The 24632-nt window shown below is 50.6% G+C and overlaps 9 protein-coding genes across 9 annotated transcripts; 5 read left to right on the top strand and 4 right to left on the bottom strand.

Moving 5' to 3' along the window:
- Positions 1-2551: 2551 nt before the first annotated feature.
- On the top strand, positions 2552-3114 carry PFLUO_LOCUS121 (uncharacterized protein; the record flags this gene model as incomplete). Its single annotated transcript, XM_073778234.1, has 1 exon — positions 2552-3114. A coding segment is annotated over one exon (563 nt), but the record flags the coding sequence as incomplete, so codon positions are not given.
- A 480-nt stretch (positions 3115-3594) lies between these two features.
- On the bottom strand, positions 3595-5120 carry PFLUO_LOCUS120 (uncharacterized protein; the record flags this gene model as incomplete). The annotated part of the gene is made up of 2 exons (XM_073778223.1): positions 3595-4983; positions 5049-5120. 2 exons carry the CDS (start codon positions 5118-5120, stop codon positions 3595-3597), a joined length of 1461 nt encoding a protein of 486 aa, XP_073634219.1.
- Positions 5121-8454: 3334 nt separating this feature from the next.
- PFLUO_LOCUS119 (uncharacterized protein) lies at positions 8455-9531 on the top strand (the record flags this gene model as incomplete). The annotated part of the gene is made up of 1 exon (XM_073778211.1): positions 8455-9531. One exon carries the CDS (start codon positions 8455-8457, stop codon positions 9529-9531), a length of 1077 nt encoding a protein of 358 aa, XP_073634218.1.
- Positions 9532-10593: 1062 nt separating this feature from the next.
- On the top strand, positions 10594-11541 carry PFLUO_LOCUS118 (uncharacterized protein; the record flags this gene model as incomplete). Its single annotated transcript, XM_073778200.1, has 1 exon — positions 10594-11541. The coding sequence occupies one exon, from the start codon at positions 10594-10596 to the stop codon at positions 11539-11541; it is 948 nt and encodes a 315-aa protein (XP_073634217.1).
- Positions 11542-11870: 329 nt separating this feature from the next.
- PFLUO_LOCUS117 (uncharacterized protein) lies at positions 11871-13859 on the bottom strand (the record flags this gene model as incomplete). The annotated part of the gene is made up of 6 exons (XM_073778189.1): positions 11871-12709; positions 12771-12975; positions 13033-13224; positions 13295-13586; positions 13637-13833; positions 13854-13859. 6 exons carry the CDS (start codon positions 13857-13859, stop codon positions 11871-11873), a joined length of 1731 nt encoding a protein of 576 aa, XP_073634216.1.
- Positions 13860-14773: 914 nt separating this feature from the next.
- PFLUO_LOCUS116 (uncharacterized protein) lies at positions 14774-16449 on the top strand (the record flags this gene model as incomplete). Its single annotated transcript, XM_073778178.1, has 2 exons — positions 14774-15395; positions 15455-16449. The coding sequence occupies 2 exons, from the start codon at positions 14774-14776 to the stop codon at positions 16447-16449; spliced, it is 1617 nt and encodes a 538-aa protein (XP_073634215.1).
- A 354-nt stretch (positions 16450-16803) lies between these two features.
- Positions 16804-18444, bottom strand: PFLUO_LOCUS115 (bleomycin hydrolase; the record flags this gene model as incomplete). Its single annotated transcript, XM_073778167.1, has 3 exons — positions 16804-18123; positions 18189-18280; positions 18336-18444. The coding sequence occupies 3 exons, from the start codon at positions 18442-18444 to the stop codon at positions 16804-16806; spliced, it is 1521 nt and encodes a 506-aa protein (XP_073634214.1).
- A 229-nt stretch (positions 18445-18673) lies between these two features.
- Positions 18674-19818, bottom strand: PFLUO_LOCUS114 (uncharacterized protein; the record flags this gene model as incomplete). Its single annotated transcript, XM_073778156.1, has 3 exons — positions 18674-18995; positions 19051-19480; positions 19530-19818. 3 exons carry the CDS (start codon positions 19816-19818, stop codon positions 18674-18676), a joined length of 1041 nt encoding a protein of 346 aa, XP_073634213.1.
- Positions 19819-23897: 4079 nt separating this feature from the next.
- PFLUO_LOCUS113 (uncharacterized protein) lies at positions 23898-24599 on the top strand (the record flags this gene model as incomplete). Its single annotated transcript, XM_073778145.1, has 1 exon — positions 23898-24599. The coding sequence occupies one exon, from the start codon at positions 23898-23900 to the stop codon at positions 24597-24599; it is 702 nt and encodes a 233-aa protein (XP_073634212.1).
- Positions 24600-24632: the final 33 nt, after the last annotated feature.

The raw sequence follows: 24632 nt of genomic DNA, 5'->3' as shown, positions 1-24632 counted from the left end.
GGAGGCAAAGCCGCATCTTCTAAGCGTTCTTCCATGGCATGCACATCATGTCGGCAAGTCAAGGTTCGCCCTTGTGTGTGATCCTCGTATGAGCATTGATCTCACATGCAACTTCAGCTACGGTGCGATGCTATGAAATGCTTCCCGTCACCATGTACTCGGTGTCAAAAGCAGCGGATGAGCTGCAAATTCGACCCAAAGTTCAAAAGGACCCCAATGCGAGGGTAAGCTGCTCGATGAAATCCCCATTCAGTGGATTCGGTCTAAGTTGTTCAGGTCGCTCGAGAGGGTGATAGAAGAGAATGAGCGGTTACGCCATCTTGTCGATGACTCAGGAGCAGTATCTACTAACCCTAGCGTAACGTTGCCAGCGAGCTCCGTTTTACCCCATCCGTCGGGAATGGAAGATCCTCTCTTTTTGGACGATTTTAGCTGGGAGGTTCCAGAATCACAAGAGCTTGGAGGAGTTCAATTGGATGGCCAGACTATCCGTGCGCTTTTTGAGCAGTATGGCTGGCCTGTCTATGATGGTCGGAGACAATCATATTGAGCTAATAACCCCAACAGCTTTGCTCGTCACTATTTTCGTCACCTTCCCATTTTGGATCTAAGGATATCCATTGACTCTTTCAGAACTCAAAGCCCCCTTCTATTTTGGACCCTTCTGGTGGTTGCATCTAGCCGACATCCGCTGCATTCCGCTCACTTTACATCACTACAAGTACCGTTGAAACGGATGCTGTCAGAATATCTGACTTGCTCAATTCGCAGCATCTGGACTATTCAAGCGCTGTTGCTTCTTTGTCTCTGGCCATTTCCTGTGGAAAATCAGTTGGACGACCCGAGCTGGGAATATTGTGGAATAGCTGTTGCAGCTGCGCTGAAAATGGGACTTGATGGCTCCCCGGCGAACTGGGGTGTGGCTATTCAGCCCACCACGGATGAACTTACTTGTCGATTGAAAACGTGGCTTGGATGCTTTGCGGTCAGTACCAAGTAAGTACACTCTAACACATAGTGCCGAATCCACAAAACAATTAACATTCTCAAAGTGTGGCGGCTTGTCTCTCGTTGCCCTCGCCTATGGGTTCTGTCGCCCATTTGATGCCTGGAATTCGCAACCGTATCAGGAGTAGCCTGCCTGACAAATTTGTGGCTCAGTTGGATATTCAAGCATATTCGATCAGGGCAATTTCCGTGCTGAACAGCCAAACTAGCCATCTGACCCAAGGGACTTTCATAGAACTTCTTCAGAGTGATTTGGACGCGGTAGAAGCCCGCATGCCGAGCCCTATCTCTCCAATTCTTCAAGTCGGCATTCTCGCAGCACGCCTCCGGTTATGTTCTCTACCACTACTGTCTCGAACATCGCCCAGGGCCATAGAGGGTTACTCAGATACTGTCTCAAAGGCCTTCTGGTACAAGGGTTTTCACATGGCCATTCAGCTGACAACTGTTTTTGCGGACGTGGTTCAACCAGACCGTATGAATGAAGTTTACACGGCATATGAGAGGATCAACGCCTTCTCCCCCAAACACTATTTCCAAGACTTCGTAATGGCAGGGATGTACTTTATCAATTTGCTGATTATTGATAAGAAAATATCGGCAGCCGACAAGCTGCTTGCTCAAAATCACATCAAAAAGGTGTATGAAACGCTCATGGCCCAGTCAAATGAAGACAGGGACGAGGCTTCGCGAGCGGCCAAAGCCATTGACTTCCTCTCACGTCATGTCGAGGTACAGAGTGCATCACTGGATTTACAAGAATCCACCACTGAAAAGTGGCCTTTAAACATTATCAACAGCGGAATGAGGATAGCAGGGCAGGTACGAAGCAAGATCGGTGGTTCTGGACGTCCGCCCGAGTCTGAGCTTCCCCCCGCAGGAATTCCTGAATTGCCAGTGGTTCAGGACGGAACGAGACTGCCTCTATGGGAAGATGACCCGTTCGAGTGGAGCACATGGCTCGCTGGTATGGATAATATTACTACAATGTTTCAGACACCGGCGACAACACCCTAAGCCTAGTTTGTCAATTTCAGCAACGGAGTTTGTGACATTCCACTTCCGAGCGGGCGTGGCGGTTGCCACAAAAGCGAAAATCGCTTATCGGGCCGAAGCGTCGACTTTATATAGGGTATCTGAGCTTAACACCGCCATCCTCGTTGACAGGCTTATTCTTAGCAAATATTTTCATTTGCTTTCCTGAATTCAGCGAACACTGTACTCTTTGCCTCGAGACTCGTCATCGCCATGGAATCGCTTGAGATTGATCTCACCAAAGGCCTGCCTGAGCCTCTGCTCGTGTGCGACTCCCAAATGCGCAGCGTCCATGGCAGTCATTTACCGCGATGGATCATTTGACATCCGCCCCTTGGCTCCGGGCTCACGTTGCACCACTACAAGTGTCGCCGCACACGCACCGTACGAGAATTCTCAGCCCGATATACTTTGTGGCCCCGGAGGCTATCTTGATCTTACCACCGCGACCTATTCTGTCCTGGGTGATTTATTGTTGGTGAAACATTAGCTGAGACCCAAGCTCTAGCAACGAGCGTTGCCTCATGCGCACGCGTCGCGTGTGTCCATGCTCCATATGAAGGTCAAAAAGCAACGAGCGGGAACTTCGGCATGGGGATTGGTGGGAAGTTGGAGATCGACAAAGGTGTCTGCACAGAGTTCTCGCTGTATGACTTGGTCGAGCTTCGGGCTGGACAGGAAGAGGCGATGGAGACTCAACATCCCAAGAAGTCAGAGGGTTATGAAGGGGTCGCAGAAAAATTCATCAGATGGGAGATGCGCTTACAGGGGATTGGACACCGACTTGACAAGACCCGCCCCCAACTTCCGAAAGAAGGAAGAAAAAGGGCCCACGAGGAGCTAGCAATCCCACCTGCTGCTGACCCAAACGTCAAAGAGCCTACATCGCTGTTTGGCTGCAGTACTCTGGGTGATGTTGCAATGGTCATTCGATCGAAGAACGCAGGCCCTTTTGAAATCACGCTCGACGTGATGTTCGACAATGCTGCAGTCTATGAGCAGATAAAGGGTCGGGGCTTCTCGCACCTGAGCGTATCGCGGACCTTTATGACCTTAGAGTGGAGGATATAGTTTGGTCAGGCTTTTTTGAACCTGCGTTAGCATTCAAAGCTACAATCCCACGACGAAGAGACGGAAAGCCGCAATCATCTGGGGGCTTTTTGGAGAGTGACGTTCATGGGTCGCAGAATCATTTGCCTTTGATGAGTCTGCCTCTAAGAAACTATATTTGAATGGAAATCATGATCTGTTTATATAGAGCCGTTTGGCCTGCACTAAGATGGGCAAAGAATGGCAGAGAAGGAAAACTGAGTAGTGTTCAAGAGCCCTGACGTCGTTCATGCCAGTATTCAAGATGCGATCTCCAGAACCATAGCTCTAAATCAAATTTCGTACTTCGTAATAGTTGAAATGAACAAATGGCTGAGGTCAAGGCCGCATTTTCGTATCATTTTTGTCCTTGAAAATATGGGGCAGAAAGCGCAGATCGAATTCTGACAATAAGGTACGGGTTGATTCGAAATTGGGACCCGAGCGTTGGATCAGCGATACTCAGCCGGCCCATTGATCTATTTTTACTATATGCTCGACCAGTTGCAGCGCGATCGAGATGCCTGTGTCCCTGCCGATATTCTGGAGGCGTCGGATGACCCATTTTCGGGTTTCACTGGTCGTGACTGGGCATTTCCCAACCATGTAAAGACACCAGGTCAACATATAGCCGCCCGGCACGCTGCCGTAGATACCAGCGGAACTGGGGGATCCGGAGACGGAGGACAGGGATTCGGAAGCCTGTGGGACGGTAGCTAGGATATCATTGGCCAGCTTAGACAGGGTTTCTAGGGTCTTTTGGAGCTTTAGCTTCATATGCTCTCGGACAGCTGGTGCGAGATCCGTAGCAAGAACTTTGTTCAAGAGGAAGCACAGAATCTCGCAGACAATCATTCGAAGACTTCGCAAGTTGTTCCAGAGCCTGATCGCCCAAGAGTCCCTATAGAGGTCAAATCGACCATTATAAATCATGTTTGGATCTCCATCTGACTCTCCCGTGGTTGTATATGGTTCTTGTGTGGCCAGGACTCCAAGGAGGTATTGAAAGTCACGCTCAATCATGCTCGCTTCGTCCAGCAATTTAGACCAAGGATTTTCCCCAGTAATCTTATTCTTTCTAACACTCATAAGCAGGTTTGCGCACTGAGTGCTCAACACCCCCATGTGCCAGAACGAACTAGAAGTGTCGGTGTGCTTCGCTGCCTCTTCCTGTAGCTCAAGCATGTCCTCCGGAAATGGCTTCTCGCCATGGACACAGGCAAGCACTAGGTCTGCGCGCACTTGGTTAAACATGCGGATGGTGATGGGGCTAGAGAATTGTCCCTTGCCCCGGGCAACCACTAGAGCTGCAGCACCCTGGACATGTCGAACCCAAGAGTCATACTCGGAGACGTGCTCGAACACTCCTAACGATATCACCGACATCAAGGTGCTGTCCTTAATCGACTCGATAGGCGACTCTAACGCAGTGTTCACATTGCAAATTGCTTCTGAGTATTTGGCACGCGCGTGTCTAGCCATCTCGGGGTGTTGAGTCGAATTAGCCAACGCCACGAGGCCTACGGCCGCCATGCTAGCCACCAGCATGGGAGGCTCACCATCGGCGCGGTAAGCAGTAGGAACGTAGTTAAGACATCCCCGTGAAGAGGACTGGCCGCCCATGACAAAGTTGGAGAGGAAATAGTTGACGCCTATCTCGTCTATGCTAGGGCTCAAGCTACGGGCGGGCGGGGGGGAGTCATTAGCCGCGCTCTTCGCCCTTCTTTCCATAGAACGCTTAATGGTCTGGCCGGTCTGGTCGCGGAAGACGAGATCCCATTCATCTCGGTACCCAGGGCAATTTTCGCCTAGTCGAATGCACTGTCCACAATGGGGAGACTGTCGGTCGCACTGTAGCCAGATCGAGCAAAATTAGCTGTGATCAAGCAGACACGAGAAGACAGAACGACACTCACGCGTCGTTTGATAGCCCGGCAGTTCCCACAACTTCTGGAGACTCTTCCGCGAGACACGCTGCGCGGGGACATACTTATCCGTCAAACTTGGGGAAGGATTATGAAATTTCAGCCTTCTGCTAGCCAGGCGGTGCTCCAGACTCATTCAAGGGGGCTGAACGGAAACAACTTCGTGACTACAGGTCAGCGTACCCCGTGATTCAGCCGGGAATTCCGTCCTTAATCGACGGCCCCCAAAGGCCCCCACAACCCGAACCCCGTTTTGGTCATTGTGATTCGGTGCCTTCTTGCCAGACGCGTGTCGTTCGCGGGAGATCCGCATTGTGCGCGTATGAAGAAACGAGCCAGCGACAATCTAGGAGGAAGTAATAGAAGATCCCCCCTAAAAATCAACCAATACAATCCGAAGAGCCATCCAACCTTGCCAATGCAGTTGACTTGGTTTGAAAGCGGGGCGGCTCTTGCGAGAATGACGAGACTACCGGCGGGGTGGTGTTTGGTCGCGACTAGGGGTTACTAGTGACTATTAGCGTTGCGATTGGCACATTTGAGCGCCAGCATGGTGGATCCATGGTGAAAGTTTTGTAGCACTAAACTGCTTTTGTTTTTCGACATTCTTGGCATTGTGTGCTCATTTCGATTACTACGCGTTCTGTATTATAAAAGGGATAGCTAGATTATACTCAGAATGCCAGACTTCTTCGATCTTGCGATTTTCGATCAAATTTGGAAATTACCAGTGTAATTTGTGGTGGATCACGTACACTGCCTAGACTCGACGATTTCACTTCAGGACATCAATTGAAGGATCCACTTGATGGTGGGCAGTCTCAGAGGAGGTCGAGAAGCGTCATGGCGAGGACCAGAACGTGGAGATCACACTACGGACGTAGAAGCGAGAGAAGAAGATGATTCTATTCCTAAGTGATCCCCAAACGGGAAGGTCTATCTATCGGCGGCGGTGGGCGCTGACACCTCAGACACCCCACCCATCCATCACCACTTTGTAGTGCCATTCTCTTCCCTGCGTAGGCTGTAGCCGTAGCTCTGTTCCCCTTACGCCCTAATAGAGAAATTAGCATGACAGCTGTTGAAAACTTTGTACCCTTGCACAATTCCATTCAAATGAAAAGATCTTAAAGGCGATAGACAAAGCGCAGATCCTGTCTATCCGTGAGATTAGAATTAACATCTATGCCAACGTGGTTATCGGCCTTGCTGTTCTCTTCTTCCCTCGCCATATATTCAGCGGCATCCATCTGCGCCACGAGTATCGCCCGCCTCTTGTTCTCTCGCCTCAGATAGAAGTAGTGGAATGAATAAGCGATCAGAAGCACGCCCCAGCTGACGATGCTAGCGATGCAGCCTTTGGCATATCTTTAACAGAGATGTTAGCATTGAATGACAGCATTAAGATATGGGACGGGACGGGGAAAGGAGGCTAGTAGGCTTAATTACCTTGGTGCGTCCTGTGAAGTCCACAGCTGAGGACCCGCAATGCATCCGGTAGTGTAACCAACGAAAAATATGTTGCTGATAGTGGACTTTTTCGTATTTCCTTGGACATTTGAGGCAATCATACTTGAGCTAATCATCATTAGAGAACTCGTGCACGCTGCCAACCACGTAGAGATGACAATGCCCCATTTGTCTGATTTGGGAAGGGACAGCATAGTGATACTGCCAACAAGCGGGACAAGGGTCATGAAAAATCCCCACCATGAACGCATGTCCTTGGTCCATCGCATCCCTAGAGCTGAGATCCAGACCGCGATGATCTGAACGGCTCCAGAGGGAAGACCAACGAGCATGGTTTGAAAGTTGGTAAATCCGAAGCCGTCGATGACAAGAGACGAAAACTGTTTCGGTTTGCGTTTATGTTAATTGAAAGGGTCAGCAAAGGGGAGCTTTTACTGACCTTGAGAATGGGTGAAGGAAGACAAATACAAAAAGCAAACAAGAAGTATAGCCATGCGAGTGGTTCGTGTAGTGCTTCAACAAGTTGAGCACTGTTAAAATCTAATCTGTCACGAGTGACGCGGTCTAGTGCCAGTCGCTCAGTCGCGATTCTCCGCTCGTTATCGTTCAAAAACCATGCCACGGTGGTGTCGATCGGCATGGCGAAGAAAAAAAGCACACCTATGACGAGAGTTGCACCCCCGCAGATGAGAAACATAACCCTCCAGTTTGCAATAGTCATGTTGTGAGCCCCGCCGACAAGATACATAATGATGGCACCGCATATGGTGGCAAGACCACCGGATGTGGTCCACCAACTGTTTTCAGAGCGATTAATTTAGTTCAAAGAGGGAGGTCGATTCGATCAGATTTGAGTTCAAGGAGACGCGACTCACGCTATCCTTACAGGATGCTCAATCCTCTTGTACCAGTTACTGGTTATAATAATGAATCCTGGAGATACCGCGCCCTCGCAAAAGCCTAGGAAGAATCTGGCAGTTGCGATCCCGGCAAAATTCTTGGTTGCAGCGAAACACATTTCGCAGATACCCCAGAAGAAACTAGATTTCCATTGAATGTAAGGGTATTGGTTAGTATCACTTCCTCGTTAAACAATGTTATAGTTGTAAACGTACAAGGAACGGAATGGGATGGAAAGGGCCAACAGAGGAGCGTACGCACATCGTGATGCCAACTACCCTCACCGTATGAAAACGACTGATAGTATAGGCCGAGAGAAAGGTTCCTGCCATCTGTCCAAAATAGAATATTGTGACGACCCAAGAAAACTCTGCCCCAGAAAGATGCAAGTCCGTATTCATGTCGAACACGGTCGCGTAGTTGATTGCCTGCTTATCTAGGACTAGTTGGTGCTAATAAGTAATTGACCTTCTTCAAAGCAGTTCCCGTAATCAATTAGATCTTACACTGGAAGAACAAGACAGCCATCATGGCTGGCATAACGACCCGATCAATCTTCCACAATACCTTTCGATCTTCCTCCGGGCTAATTGAATATTCAACCGCAACAGGCTGAGTGCCCGTTGTTGAAACATTGTTCTTCTCAGATTGGCTAACGGCCATGTCTGGCAACTCTGACCTGGTCGTTTCAGGGGTCTAATTGAAGTTAAGATGACCGCGCGAGAAGGAAAACATTTTCATTCGATAGAAATGGAAAGAAGACACCTTTTTATAATATCGTTTCCAACCCCGCACGTTCCCTAACGCTTTACCTTTATCTGGAATACGTATAGCGTATTTAGATCGGCAATCTGCCGATGATAAGAGTCTCGGTGCTTAGGAACTTAGTGTCTTGGATGCATACATCCATAACCGAGTTCCCGGTGAAACGGTTACCGGTGCGGGGATCTGTAAAGAATTTGGTACCCTTCCCAGTTGATGACCACAATCATCTACTACTTGCTGGCTACAACTCAGACCAAACAAAATGACAATCCGTCCTGTTGCTACAGGGACGGCAACTGCTTCCGCAGTAGATGGATCTCAGCCGTGGCCGACTCCTATTGAGGGCTACTGTGATCTAAAGGACTTCCCTTTTCTGAGCGGCGAGTCACTACCCGAACTAAGGATTCGCTATCATACCCTTGGGGAACCACGACTCGATGCCAACGGGCGCACCGCTAATGCAGTCCTCATCATGCACGGTACGGGGGGCACGGGTGAGCAGTTCTTGAAGGACATATTCGCCGGCGAGCTGTTTAACCCTGGACAGCCTCTCGACGCCGACAAGTACTTCATTGTCTTGCGCGACGGTATTGGTCACGGCAAGTCTAGCAAGCCTAGCGATCAATTACGCGCCAAATTCCCTAAATACGGCTACCGAGACATGATCGCGGCCGACTATGCCCTACTGACCCAGGGACTAGGCGTGAACCACCTACGGCTCGTCATGGGAACTTCTATGGGTGGTATGCAATCATGGCTCTGGGCTGGCACGTACCCGAACTTCGTAGACGCTGTGATGCCGCTGGCGTCACTTCCAACGGAGATCGCAGGCCGGAACCGGATGACTCGCAAGGCGATCATTGACGCTATCACTGAGGATCCAAAATACGACGGAGGGGACTACGAGTCGCAGCCGGTCCACGGTCTGAAAGCCGCCCTCTATTCGTTAACGTGGATGAAGTCGATACCCCTACAGTGGCAGGAAGAATGCCCTGATCGAGAGTCCGCGGATACGTTTTTGCAAAACCAGATTAGCACCGCACTCCGAGACGCGGACGCCAATGACATGTTGTACTACGTCTCTGCATCGGCAGACTACGATCCTCGACCGTTACTCGGCGAGATCAAAGCCCCGCTCCTAGCCATCAACTCGGCAGACGATCAGGTCAATCCCCCCGAACTGGGTATCCTCGAGGAAGGCATCAAGAAAGTCGCCAAGGGCCGATCCATTGTCCTTCCGATTAGTAACAAGACCCGTGGCCACGGCACGCACACTTACGCGGCTCTTTGGAAAGACGAATTAGTGAAGCTGCTAGAGGAGTCTGGGGGTGTGCCTTAGGTTAGAAATAGGGGTTATAGATTTGCTGTACAAGAACTGAGAACCTGGCGAGAACTGCTCACACATACACCAACATTCTGTAGATAGCAGAAGCAAGAAGGACCTGGTTGGGGTGAGCAACGGGTGAGCGCTCAGGTTGCTCAGAGCCGATCGCTACCGGAGGCGGCAGGTTTACTGTCACAATTACTACAGATACCAGTGCGAAATTGCACGGGGTAACTAAGCCTAATAATAGCCCTGGAATAGGGGCCAGGAACATCTACCGTACAAGTGTAAATGAGCTGCCAGCCGCAGAGGGGGACAAGCTGGTGTCCACTTTCCCGCCCGCCCGCTAGTCCTATCTGCGTATCTGAGAGGCTTCCCCCAAACAACGTGCACATCTTCGGGTTGCCGGGGAAATCCCGGCCGTGTTGGAAAAACACATCCAGACTCCATGTTTCATATCGCGACAGTTGCCTTTAGAAAACACCGAAGGATAAAACCATGGAGTGTCGCAACGAAAAACTAAACGTAAGTATGATCGTTCCATGAGAAGAGCCGTCAATAGCGATGGCTTTCTCTTTAACGTCATCAGATTGAGAACCGTATACGATGACATCTAGCCACTCAGATCAGTGATGCAGCAGGGTTGTCAGTTGGCTGACATTCGGCCTAGCTAGATCATGGGCCGTGGACCATGGGCCGACCGAGACCGTGAGCCTAGGCTCCTAGAATAAGGACCGCACTCTGGGGGCTAGCGTGTTATCAGGACCCATTGGTGAAAATGTCTATATTACTCGACAGGAGCTAGTGGAAGGAAGGGGTGTGGAGGGGCAGCCAGCCACCTGTTTTACCTTCACCTTCACGCTTCAACTTCAGCAGTACGTGTCGTTTCTCACTCAACTCTTTCCCATTTTATCTCTCTTGGTCTCGCACATACGACGGCAATAAAGACCAGACCCCTCGAATAGCGCCGCACCAGATCTTCTAAGCCTTGTCTAAACCAGATCATCTTTTTCTCGTTGTTCCTCGCACGCCCGTGCAGTTTCTCTTACGTCGAAAGCATCGGCTACCACCTCAAAGATGGCGGACGTTGAGTTTCTTGCCCTCGCTACCAAGCCCTCGGTGCAGCTGAGCTACAGCTTCCAAGCGCCTGAGACGACCACCACGCCCGTGCTGGTCGTCTTCCTCAACGGTCTGGGACTGCCCCAGGCTTTCTGGCATCCCGTCATTTCTCAGCTGAAAGCACTCCGTAATGGTCGCAGCCTCCCCGCCTTCTTGACCTACGATCGTTTCGGCCAAGGCCAGACCACCGAGCGCGATCCCCAGGACGCTGGAGCCGAGGATCCCACTCACGGCCACGACTGTATCGCCTCCGTGCAGGATCTGCGCCAATTGCTCATCCAAATCACCGGCGAGAAGCTGGGAGTCGACGTGGACTCCGTCTCCTTGGTTCTGGTCGGCAACTCCATCGGCTGCGCGCTGGCCCGTCTTTATGCCCAAGAATATTCCGGTACTGTAACTGCGCTGTTGCTACTGGACAGTGTCTTGGCCAACTCCGACTTTGTCTCCGTCTTCCCCGACCCGGATGCCCCTGATTTCGATCCAGCCACAATACATCCTATTCCTGTGGAAGCCATCCTCGCTGTGCGGGCCGGCACCCGTCGTATCTTCCATCCTGACGTCGGCAACAAGGAAGGCCTCAGCCGGCGGAACTTGCGTGACTTGCTGCCGGCCAGCGACGGGCCCTTGCTCCGGGGTCCCAATGGCCACGGCCCCTATGTCACGGTAGTGGGCCACGACTTCGACACGTTCGCTGAGGAGTCGGCCAAGATGGGTCCTCCCAAGCCGGTGACCAACCGCTTCGTCAATCCATACTGGCAGCGCTACAATGAAGGGCTGGCTAAGATCACGGAACCCGAGTTCAGCAAGGGCCCGATCCTCGCGCCGAACGCGGGTCACTTTGTGCAAAAAGATAACCCGGAGTTTGTGGCGCAGGAGCTAAACGAGCTGCTCGAGAAGGTTATATAGGGTTATGCTTGATAATGAGACCATTGAATAGAAGCATTGTTACGATCATTAACGTACATGAGACTCCTAATCATTGTTCTTCGTGCTGAAAAATCCACTTGGTCTTACTAATTACTGCCTAATTAAAAGTGTATCTGTAATAATAATAATCATGATTCAATTATACAGCTGCCAGAGCAGGTAAGGATAAGGCTCATCTGTTCCTCCCAAATAATAACAAGTATCTGGATATTATAATTCTTCCGTCCACGGGCAATCCACCTATTCATTCTCTCCATCTGACAATAATACATGGGCAAAAACTTTCACAGGCCCATTGGTGCTAGATTCTAGGCAAATACAACTGATAGTAGCACACCCAAGGCAAGGACACCCCAGGTTGCACACCCAGTGGTTGCTGCACCACTGGTCAGGTGAGTAGCAGACGGCGAAGCCGTTGACTTTCCACTGCCACGAATCGGCGTGGCCGTGGCCGTGGCCGTGGCCGTACCATTCCCTGATTCAAGAATGTTGTAAACTTTGCTCCACAGTAAACAACTCTTGTAATCGACTTGGCCAACCAGGGTTGAATTTGCGAAGATCAATCCGGGACTCGACGCATTACTTTCTAGAGTGAATTGTGGCCATTGGATGGCATCTGTCGACGGGTCGGCATTTGCGGCCATCGCCGTCCATAAGCTCATCATCTGCTTGCTGAGTTGGTCCTCGGCTTCTGTGGCATTGCAGGTCCCGCCGGGAAGAGGTTGGTTGTTCATGTTACCGAAGACAAACGGGATTTCGGCGGTATGAGTGGCACCCTCAAGCGCCATTTCCTCCGGATGGCCCTGGAGCTTTTTCAGGGTGCCGAGCCAAGGGCACGTGTTGTTGTGAGTATATTGATATGTCCAGACGGGAATATTGTTGCGTGCGGCTGACACCAAGCCCTCGTATGCCACACACTTGTAGTCGGAGTCGGTGATGACCTGTGCTATGGCGAAGAGCACACCAAGTTCAGTGTTACCGCCGGCGAGAGCTGAAAACATAGAGAGAGGGTAGTATTTCTCAATAAGTGCAGCGGCGATACCAAAGTTATCGCGGAGGAAGCCCTTGTATAGGGATGGCGTTAAACTCTTGCCGTTCGTCAGGCTTTCGGCCTCGGCGGTGGCATATATGAGACCCTCGTTTTTGTCTTTAGATTCCAATTAGTGGCCTGCATTAAGAATGAGCGATATGAACAATGTTGCACATACTGGATCCAAAGACAGCCGGCACTTGAACCCCGCGGCTCAAGGGTTCCTCGGGGATGACATCTCCGTCCACATATGGATAGAAAGTATGTGTCCCCGAGGTGGTGATAGCGAGTGGTCCGCCTGCTCCAATTCCCTCCTGCAGGAAGGCATCACTATTGTACGCCTTCTTCAAGTCGGCAACAGTTCTGGACTGAAGACAGGCTTTCTACAGACAAGTCAGCAGCAGTCCACCACGACAAAGATAGAAAATTTCCGCACTCACATCGTCAGGACTGCAGTTAAGTGTTTGAGCATATGATTTACCAACACTTTGGATTGTCGAATTGTACAGGAGCTTCTTTCCGGCGCCCGATTCCATGATGACACTGTTGATCAAAGACGGTGCTTGGGGAAGAGAGGCAATAATAAATGAGTCCTCGGCACCGGATGACTGACCGTACAGAAGTACTTTTTTCTGGATTTGAGGTTTGTTGTTAGCATTGCCTTCACCAATTTAGTTTGCAACTAAACGTGACTTGACGTACCGGGTCACCGCCAAAGGCAGCGATGTTGCTTTGGACCCACTCCAATCCGAGAAGAAGATCTTGAATTCCCTGGTTACCGTATATCCCGGCACTGTTGAGTGCCATGAAGCCTAGAGGCCCAACTCTGTAGTTGATTGATACAAAAATGGAACCTTCCGCTGCAGTGTTGCACCCGTCGAACAGGCCTTTCGAGATTCCGCCAGACGTGTCTGATCCACCATATATCCAAACTTTGACAGGAAGATTCGAATCTTTGGTGGCATTAGACGGAGTCCAAACATCTAGGTAAAGACTGAAAAAAATTAATTGTTGTGAAATAGAAGCTTCAATGACTCGACTTACCAGTCTTCAAGTATAGTTCCTGTAGCGTCAAACTCGGCTCCGAACTGAATGCAGGAGGCAGGTGCCTTAGTTGCATCGAGTTGCCCATTAGGGTATTGTTTATTATAAGCCTTTGGAGGCTCGAAGCGTAGCTCTCCAATTGGAGGTTCCGCAAAGGGAATTGCTTTGTAGAAGACCGCATCCTGGGTATATTCGCACTGTCCACCCTGAAGGGTACCAGCATCGACTGTGACAGAAGGCGAAGCTAATGCTGCGGCTGTAAAAGCCGGCAGAATAGCTGCCAAAGTGAGCTTCATTATTCTTCTTGTAGCCCGAAAATGCAAACGAAGACGAAGTAACGGTCAATGGGTCCGGAAAGCAACTGTTGTATGCTGCGAACATTCCCCTTTTATAAGCTGCTGGGCCTATTATTAGTTTTCTACTATATACCGGTACTCGCTTCTGGGTCGGGCTGGTAACTTTGGGGGCCAGTCAATGGTCAATTACTGGGACTTTTTCGAGAAACCATGCGTTGATTGGCTAGGCATTTCAAATACCCAGATTGGACCAGCGGGCGGGCGGAAAAGCGGACCAAGCTTGTTCCCTGCTTATTTACCATAATCTAACGAATCTTCCTAGTACAGTAGGCTAGATGTTCCTGGCCCCTATTCTAAGGTTATTTTTAGGCTATTTTACCCCACGTATTTCGCGGTGGTGTCTGTTTTAAGGAAAGGTGATCGACAAAGGCTGCCTGGCCCACCTCAGGCTTAAGTGTTGATTGGCAAAACATCTCAGATGCCCAGATAGGACTAGCGGGCGGGCGGAAAAGCGGATACAAGCTTGTTCCCTGCTCATTTACCGGTAGCAAACGAATCTTCCTAATACGGCAAATTAGACGTTTCTGGCCCCCCCCAACCATAACCCGGAGATGTGGAATCGTTGCCGACTATAACATATTTGTAGAATCTCCAGAACTAATGGCCCAGCAGGGCTGGGAATGAGTAGATCGATGCAGTTTGAGGTCCTGAAAATAGACCGCAAAAAAAGAAGAAGCTAAGCTTCCGATAAACGCGGTGTTTCCTATATAATCTGCGGCTGATTCACCTGATCATTGCACTCGTGACCTCTTTCACTTTCTACAAATTGTGGCGTCTCTCAATGGCCACTCTGAGTACTTCTGCTGTCGCACTTCTCGCCATTGTGGGCGGCAGTGCTGCCCTTCCCGGCACCGGGGGCACATCTGTAGCTTCAAGCTCGGGGGCCGTCGCGCCAACAGGAACATCCTATCCGTCCGGGTTTGACATGAAGAAGAGCTGGGGAAATCTCAGTCCATACGCAGACGCGCCCGGCTTTGGCCTACCCAAGGGTTCCCCGCAAGATTGCGAGCTATCACAGGTGCACATTTTGCACCGCCACGCGCAACGGTACCCGACGAATGTTCCAGTAGATGCGGGATCAATGGAGTTATTTGCCTCTGCGTTGCAGAATGCCTCGAAGAAGCACCCTGATACTAAGATTGGTACCGGCCCGCTTGCCTTCTTAAACAACTGGGACTATTTGCTGGGCTTGAACGACCTGCTCCCTACGGGCGCCGCCACTGAAGCGACCTCTGGCGCGGCATTCTGGAGCAAATATGGCCGGCTCTTGTACGGCGCTTCTGCAGGCGAGGCAAACTGGAACTCCGCGCTGAATGTGCTCCCGAATGGCATGCCTCTCCCTAAGCCTACGTTCCGCACCACCTCTTATCCTCGCATCCTAGAGAGTGCACGCTGGTGGCTGAGTGAGTAGATCCATGCGCTATTGAATCAAGTACGGTAAACTGATGCTGTTATCCTATAGGTGGCTTCTTTTCCAACACGAGCGGTAACAGCTCGTATGCGCAGTACGACCTCGTTATTATCCCTGAGAAGCAGGGCTTCAATAACACACTATCGTCGACAGAAACCTGTACGAAGGGCTTAGTTGCCGGCGATTATAAAGCTGCGGAATTTATTCCCGTAATGATCAGAAATGCCGCTGAACGCTTCGCTGCCTTCTTGCCGGATGATTTCTTCTCAAAGAAGGCCGAAATCCTTGCAGAAGAAGTGTTAGGCATGTTCAACCTGTGCCCTTATGAGTACGCCACACTGGGTAGCTCGGCCTTTTGTTCGCTATTCACCGAGCAAGAATGGCGCGACTTCGAGTACTACCTGGATCTGGAATTCTATGACATGTACGGCTTCGGCTCTCCTAGCGGCCGTGCCCAGGGCATTGGCTATGTGCAAGAGTTGGCCGCACGGCTACAGCACAAGCTGATCAAGAGCAGCGATAGCAGCATTAACTCTACATACGATGACAACGAAAAGGACTTCCCACTGGACCAGCCTCTTTTTATGGATATGTCGCACGATGATACCATTGTTTCTGTCCTGGCCGCTCTAGGTCTGGACTACTTTAAGTATAGCCCACAAGGCATGCCTTCTGCTGTTACCCATGCTCCGGAGCGCCACTTCAAACTAAATGAGATGACCCCCTTTGGAGCTCATCTGGTCTCTGAAGTCTGGACCTGTCCCAAGGACACCTCGTTCCATGATCTCCAGCCGCAGATGTACAAGAATCCGGATCTATCGTCCAAGTCCGACACCGAGCAATACATCCGCCTCGTACTGAACAATGCTCCCCTTCCACTGGACGGTCTGTCTGCTTGTGATGGGTCGGTTAACGGATTCTGCCCAGTGAAGAACTTCCTCAGCCAGGTGCCGCAGCTCACCAAGGAAGCGATGTACCAGGAAGCTTGTTTCGGCCCCTACAACACCAGTATCCCGGTCGGCAACGGGCAGCCGCCCTCAGCATAGATCTGGTTCCAATTCCTTTTTTAAAAAAAGAAATAGAGGGTTAGGAGGCGCTTACTTTGGCGTGGTTGTATTTAGCAGCCCTCAGGGCTTAATTATCATACGAGAATCAAAAACATTATCTACTCTCAATTCTCAATCTCTTCTTGTCAATAACGTAATAACATAACTTGAATAAAATAGCCGGCTGTAAACGGATGAAGAAAGGACAGGCCCTTATATCACCCTGATTGTCTAAAATGAGCACATTAGGCTTCCAGTATAAAGAACGCAGGACATAATGGTCTCGAAAGTATCCTGGCTATTTTCGGCGGCCAATTTACCGTCACATAGCGTTAGGATGTAGTTATTGTTCTCTCAAGCGAGCACCCCCATGGGATCCCATCGGGGCAAGATTTTAGGGGTCTGCTCGAGGATGGATCGTACGTCGGCCGAAACAAAGTTAGAGTCGACAACAGCTTGAAAAGTATACTCGTCCATCCATCGGTCGGTCATCACAAACCAGCCTTTCTCTCCGACTCCCTCGCCCCAAGAATTTTCCACCCGCCATCGGACCGGCTCGTCATTGTCGAGGAGATGCACCGCCGTGATGACCATTGCATGGGTCATTGCGGACTCTCCACTGGCGAGCCGCTCCGCCTTGTTCATCCCGAGTGAGATATTGAACCCGAGCGCGAGATTGGTGAGGTCCGCATCCATGACTCCAAGGTCCCTATCGGAGAACTTGCCCACGTCACAGCCAAAGAATACCGGATGTCCGGCCTTGAGCATCGCAATGACCGCCTTCTTGAGTGTCTGCATCTCTACGTTGACGTATGTGAGCGGCCGTCCCTCTAGTACGTTGCCGAGTTTGTCGACTGTTAGCAATCGGTTTCGTTCGTTCCGCGGATCATGGACCAAACTGAAAAACCGCCCTGGAGAAACAGCAGGGCTGTTGCGTGATAGTGCTCGTGTCTGAGACCGAATGGCCTGTTGACCAAACTCCACCGGGGTCTGTCGCACCTCACGAGCGGTTCCATGGGCGTCGTAGTATTGCCACACAAACGGCTTGTCCGGGCTCGGCGGAGGACCCAGCAGGAGGGTGACAAGTGAGTGAATTTCCTGCAGGAACTGCTCCTTGCTGGCGGCCAGCGCATGGGAGGCTTGGCCGTCTCCCTTCTTCGCGGCCAGTTTACGCAAAATCAAGGCCTGCTCACGCAGCTTGGCAGTGAGCAGCCAGTTCATTTTGGAGCTGTTCTGCGCATGGAACGCATCGGGATAAAGCGCGTGGGGGACCAGTCCATACTTATGTACTAGATTAGCGACCATATCCCACTGCCCGCCGTCAGTGACCGGATCTTCGCAGAGTTTCTGGACCAAACGGCTGGAGAGATCCTCATCGGCCGTGGCGATGATCTGCTCGAAGAACCAATTGGCCTTCTCGATTTTATCCCAGTAGAAGAGATAGGCCTGGCTGAGTTCGAAGTCACGAAGCTGGTACGCTTTCATCTGCGGCACCCTGAAGACGTTGGTCGCGGCGAAGAGCCAGCAGCGTCCAGAAGAGCGTTGGTTCGTGATCGGCGCGCCTTCCACCGGCACGGTCAGGTTGAAGACGTGCAGATCGGATTGAAGAGAGCGGCGATCGGTGAGGATCTGTTCATAAGGCTGGCCGGCAAAGGTGGATACGGCGAGGCGGTTCTGTCTCGCTCGGCCGGTGGGACCAGTGATTAGCATAAAACACGCGGTGGATCTGCGGTTCCCACCTTGGCATCGCTCATCAGAGTCTCGCTCCAGTCTTTCATGCGAGGGAGAGTCAGGGACCGGATTCTTTCCCGAGCCGGGTACGGCGGGGGAGCTGTGATCTCGTCAATAATGAAGAAGATAACGGGTTGTCGGGATCCAAGACGGACGAGTGTCACGAGTCCTCAAGTCTTGTTCCATGCTTATCCTGGCCATGTCCATCTTGGCCAGAGCGGCTTTCTCCTTGACTGGCTCCGGGGTAGAATAGGTTGAACCCATGCTGATGGTGGTGTGTTGTTTAGTTATCTGTCTGAATAATAATGAAGGATACGAAGGAGGGAAGGGAGGGAGGGAGGGAAGAAGGCGGGGGGGATTGATCTAGTACAGCCAGGCGGCACTAGCCGATAAGAAGTAGACGAAAACACCCAACTCCAGGCGGAATGTTGACTTGGTTTATTTTTTGTTTTGCAGGTGATCTAGAAAGAGGCGTTGATTGCTTTAATTCATTCTACCTTTTGACTTCAACGGCCGGCTTCCCCATCAGATGCCGCTGTCCCACCAGTACCCCACGGTACCGCATTTTCCCCTGCTCGAGCGTGGTGAACGCTGCCTGGATCCCATCCCGCGTCATCGGCCAGGTCATGGTGATCGGTCGCAGACCGTGCAGCGCCACAAACCGCAGCATCTTCCGAATGGCCAGTCGGGAAGCCACCGCAGAGCCACGCAGTCGGATGCCGTTCGAGACTAGCGGCAGGAGGGGCGTGGGTATGGACTGGTAGCTGATAGTAAGGAGATGGATCGTTCCATCCGGTGCGACACGCTGGAGAACTCTGAAAGGATCATTAGATAGCCATCACTAGGGTTGCTTTAAACGAACGAACTCACTGAGAGAGATCCGGCGGAATACTAGCGCACCACATCAAGTGCCGCACCTGCTTCACACCCGTCGCGGCTACTCCATCTTGCAAGACATGGAATTCCTTGGCTCCGAGACTCATGGCCTCGTCGCGCTTGGACGCATCGCGTGAGAAGACGACGACATCGCACCCGAGCGTCGATGCAAACTGGATAGCCATGTGGCCCAACCCTCCAATCCCTGCAATGCCGACCCTGTCCCCTGGCTTGATCCCGTCGGATGTCAATGCTTCCCAAACAGTGGCGCCGCCACACATCAGCGGTGGAGCGTACTGGCACTCCAACTCGTCCGGTAGCTTGATGAGCATGCTCTCGTGCCAGACGGCGTGGGTAGCAAAGGCACCGATTTCAAACCCGTGGGTGCCATAGTTTTCTCGATGCGTACAATATTGATCCTTATCTACGCCAATCAATTTAATCCTCGGGGTTGGGGGATTTGGGCACCGTACCGGTGATGCAGTAATCGCAATGACCGCACACCTTCTGAACCCAGCCAAAACCGACCTTGTCACCGACTCGGAACTGGTCTACGGCACCGCCAGCATCGCGCACGGTGCCGGCTCCTTCATGACCCAAGGCAATGCCTTTGGTCCGGAACAGTCGATCGGTCCCGCATAGACCAGCGTGAGAGATCTCCACGAAGACATCGCCAGGGCCGAGAGTAGCTCTGGTTGTGTCCGGGACAATTTCGCCGCCCTCAGATCCGCGAAAGATGTTGAATTCGACCGTTTTGGTCATGGTGATAAATGCGATTGGTTTTGATAAAAAGGGTGCATCAATCAGAGAAGAATTTATAGTGCCGGAATGATATCATGGCTATGGCAATGAGCTGGCGGTGCCCCGGAAGTTGAGCCCGGGCGGCCCAACAGCATGGAATCCAAAGTAATGATTGAATCATATTTAGGCGCGTATCCAATATACTGGATTGGGAATTGAAGGTAGGAGAGGAACGTCTTACCATAATCGAATAATGAGTGTGTTGCACGTGGTAAAATCTAGATCATAGGAATTCTTGTCGGGATGCCAGCCTGGTGGACACATAAATAAAAGTTTTGTATGGCACTCAACTGCTTTTAATTTTTGACATTCTTGGCATCGTGCGCTCATTTTGCTTACTATGCGCTCTGTATTATAAAATGGATAGCTAGATTATACTTAGAATGCCAGACTTCGATCTTATGATTTTCGGCCACATGTGGAAATTACTAGTGTAATTCGTGGTGGATCACATACACCGCCGAGATTCGACATCTAACTAATAAGATCAGCTTAGATCAGCTTAGATCAGCTTCCTGACATGACCGTCAATTTACCCCTAATTCCTACCCCTCACTTCAAGCGACCATTCAAGCCACAGAAGAACGCAAAGTTGCGACCCATATAGGGTCGTAGTGAATACTGACATTACTACACATACTAGCGGTCATCAAGGACGGTCTTTGGAGGCGTTAGGCTAGCAGGACTGAAACGCTTATGCCCATCTCACCACCAGCCCGCTTACTTGCCAATGGTTGGTGTCCCGGGGCGTTCGAAAGTGTGCTACACATGCAGGCGGCGCAAGAAGGGTGTAAGTTCTTCCGCTCAGAAGACCACAAAGCACCTATTGGCTGCATTGAAGTGCAGTAGTAACCCTCTGGAGTAGTGTGATCTACAGCAGCCCTCGTGTGGCCAATGCAGAAAGGCTTGCATCCCTTGCGAAGGCTATCCTAAGGATCTGACTTTCCATCACTATCATGGACATTGCAAAGAGGCAGAAGCAGCATTACCTCGTGGATCTGGCGAGATCCAATGCCGTACTCCCAAGTCAATGACATCTGCTGAATTGGTTACATCTTTCGTCTTCTCTCGCACCGCGCACGAGTCGGGTCTCGAAGGACTTTTTTGGGAATCTTACATGCCAAACAGTCAGATCTTTGCGTTGTTTGACGATACTCAGCGAGCTTTGGGTGGCTCGATCAGCGTAATTCGGAGTCTTTTACCAGGTAAAAAACTGCTACGCGCTGCCATGGGTGCTTTGGCACTTAGGGCTGCCGCGAACAAAGATAATGCCCCACAGTGGATGAAACAACAGGGAATAAAGCTGCATATAGCTGGTTTGAACCAAGTGAGGAGAGCTTTAAGCCCCAACAGAACACATAGTCTCGAATTCCTTTGCGCTGCTCGAATATTCAGTTTTTACGAGGTACTGGCTTTTGACGCCCTTGTCCTTCCCTGACGGTCGCGTTTTGTTTGAAATTGGGCTCCGGCTAATAAAATTAATTCAGGCTCTGTACGGAGGTGACTGGAAGGACCAGGAAGCGCAGCACAGTAGCTGGAGCACTCATAATTCTGGGGACATTGCTCTTACATCTGCCAACCCACCATCATTCTTTGCTACTGGCCCAGCTCATAGGTTATTTGTTGATGGGAGGCTCAACCATGTACTTGATTTCACCGGGCGATTTGGAGCAGTGCTAACATGTGGACAGGCGCAATATGCAATCGCGGCGCGAAAAAAACTTATCTATACTGAACCAGCATGGATGACGGATCCTTGGAGCCACCACACAAAGACACGAAAAGACCTGTTGGTAGACGTTCTTCTCGAAATCCCCTCGCTTTACGAGGCCCTGGACAACATGAATCTGCAACCCGATAAGATGACAAAATTGAAACACCGTCGCAATCTCCAGACAATGGTTTCCGTTGTCATGAAGAGGCTGCACCTCTGGAAATTGAGACATGCAGTCACGGTGGCGTGTTCAGAACCAGACTGGCGGTTTCCAAGCAGCATAGCGACGGGTACCATTGCGGACGCACATGTCATGACTCTTTACTGGGCATCATGCATCCACACATATCACATCTACCGCATTGTTTCTGACGGGGAGTGCGAAGTTGTCGAATTTGATCCGGACGATTGCTGTTGCAATATAATACACTGTGTTCCATTGTTTCTGCATCCATCCACTGGTATTTTTCGTCAACATCTCATCCCCTACCCATTGATAACGGCAGCTCGGCACCTAAGATTCGTCCAATCACCAGAGTTACAGGTGGAGCGCGATTTTCTCCAGTCGCTACGAGAAAAACCCGAGTTTTCAGCGATGTTCCAGTTCATGTCAAGCTTGCAGTCGAAACACTCAACGTTCTAAACAGAGCATATTTGAGACCAGATAGAGTTTTGGAGTCAGGTCAGTGAAGTTGAGCCCGAAATGTCTTACGCGCTACAAGGAAAGAGGGAGCCCACGATAAACAGTGAGGAGGGATCTCTTTGGGACACTATCTGTCAAGGACTGGAGTTCATACATGTAACGATGCCTCGGCAGCAAAAAGCATTTTTTGCTACCGTAGGCATCTTTTTGCGCTGAGAAATTTCTACTGCACAGTACTGTAACCAATAACAAATTATATTCATCAATCTATGTCGGCCGGTGACAACGAGAGGGATAACCAATACTCCAAAACAGTTCCACTAACTCACACTGACCATATAAAATCAAGGCCATGTGTACATTCTTCAAACCATATATACCGCAATTAGAGAGGGTAAAAGGATACGTTGCTCAAACACAACCCAGTACTTTGGCAGAGGCGCAGACTTTTGTGATTGTCACTGCATACTACAAGAGGATTCCTCGTTAGTCCACAGAAAAGCTTACGGTAGTACCATTTGCGGCTATTTTTCCCCCTACAGATTCTTAGTTCAGGGAAGCGCTAAATTGCCTAGTCAGCTAATAAGGAACTCTTTGCCTTATATAGAAGCAGAAAGATATAGACCTATTCAAGCCAAATTTAGGTCCAACCCACCAGCGAATTGGACTTAATGAGAGGTGAGCCTGTATATGGTATCGGTATAAGAAAAGTAAGGGTGAGATTAAGGGTCTACAAGCTCCAAGGTCAAAAGCCGGGTGCTTACAATGTGGCAATATTGCTCTCTGTACGAAAGGTCGTTGTTGGGATGACTTCCATAGTTCAAATTACGCATGAGAACGCGTCAATATCACGCTAGATCTATGAAGCTAAAAAAAAATATGCCAAGGGACTGGTGTGGACGGAATAGGGAACGATCAGTCAAATGACTCGTGCAATGGTCACTCTCGGTCAATGGTTCTAACTTGGGAAAATGAGCCATTATGAATTCGTGTCAGATAGAAATGAGGCTGGTAGCCCCCACACGCCAGTAGGAAACGAATCTCCCAATTTATTTCCGTATTATCGGCTCCCCGTGTCTTGAAATCGATGGTAATTATTATGATCCAATTAGCTCTGTGAAGGCTTCTTTGTCTCTATTCGAGCTGGTGAAACGACTCTTTTTATGCCTGATTCTGACCGCTACCCCCTTACCTGACTTCATAATCGGTTAAGACTGCTTCCCTAAGACATTCTGCGATACGATATGGGGGCGGCATACGGAATGTAGTGGGGAGCATCTTGCCAAGCCGGGAGGGTCCTTGGCGCGGTATTGAGCAAGTCCGCCTTGTCATCTTAGGAAACGCATAATTGGGGGCGAAAGAGCTCGAACTGTATGCATGCCGCGCCGAATGATCCTAATCGGGTCTCCTTCAGAATGCCCTGCCTGTACTCGAACAAAGCGATTGGTAGGAGTAGAAAAATTGAGTCGATGCTGATCTGATCTCTGATACTTATTGGCTGCCGCCAAAAGTTCGCGGATATTACCTTTTTTCAGCTTCGAGGGGAATTGCAATGTGCATTGACGCCCAGCTCAGGTATAAAGGGCCTTGGGAAGTCGCGATGGTATCCATCATCTCATCAACACATCGAACTTTTTTTTTTCTCTACAGAGAATCTGTCTTTTACCTCGACTATTTCTCAAAATGCTCGCCACGAAGCTACTTTTCGGTCTCTCAATGGCCATTGGATGGGCCACAGCCTGCAGTCCACCGGCTAATAGCACCGGCGGAGCCTTCGTCATCGGCGATGACGGTCCCTCTCCTCCGGAAACGCTAGGCTTTTTCTTCAACCACTTCGGCCTGAGCACCACCAACCTCGAGATGATGAAGCACTTCTACGGCAACATCCTCGGTATGCGTCTTATTTTCGAGGCCCACGTCACTCCCGAGTATAGTGTCACGTACATGGGCCACTCCCAGGGGGGAAGAAACGGAACCGGCTTCCAAACCGGTGCGGAGATGTTGCTCGAGAAAAACAATCTCGCCGGCCTCCTCGAGCTCGTTCAGTTCAACGTATCTGACAGTACTCCGGAACCGTCTACGAAACGGACCAATACCTTTTCACACGTCGGCATGATCGTCCCGGATATCAATAAGACACAGTCGTACCTGGAACACCACGGAGTTGAGATACTCAAGCCGGTTGGGGAAGCAATAAAAACCTTTACTGGGCCAATTAACAACGCGTACAATCTCGGCCAGTATGCGGGTGCCCATATTGCCGCCAAAAAGGCTCTCATCAAGGCGCAGGGTATCATTGGGATCCCTTTGATGCTGCTGGTTGCCGACCCGGACGGAAACTTGGTCGAGATCCAGCAGCAGGAGCAACTACCTGGCGTCGTTTGAACAGGCACGCGAGACTGTGGAGGTGTAGGACGG

Source organism: Penicillium psychrofluorescens (assembly GCF_964197705.1).
Source record: "Penicillium psychrofluorescens genome assembly, chromosome: 1".
NCBI classification, from domain to species: domain Eukaryota; kingdom Fungi; phylum Ascomycota; class Eurotiomycetes; order Eurotiales; family Aspergillaceae; genus Penicillium; species Penicillium psychrofluorescens.
This window is presented reverse-complemented; position numbering and strand designations above follow the sequence as displayed.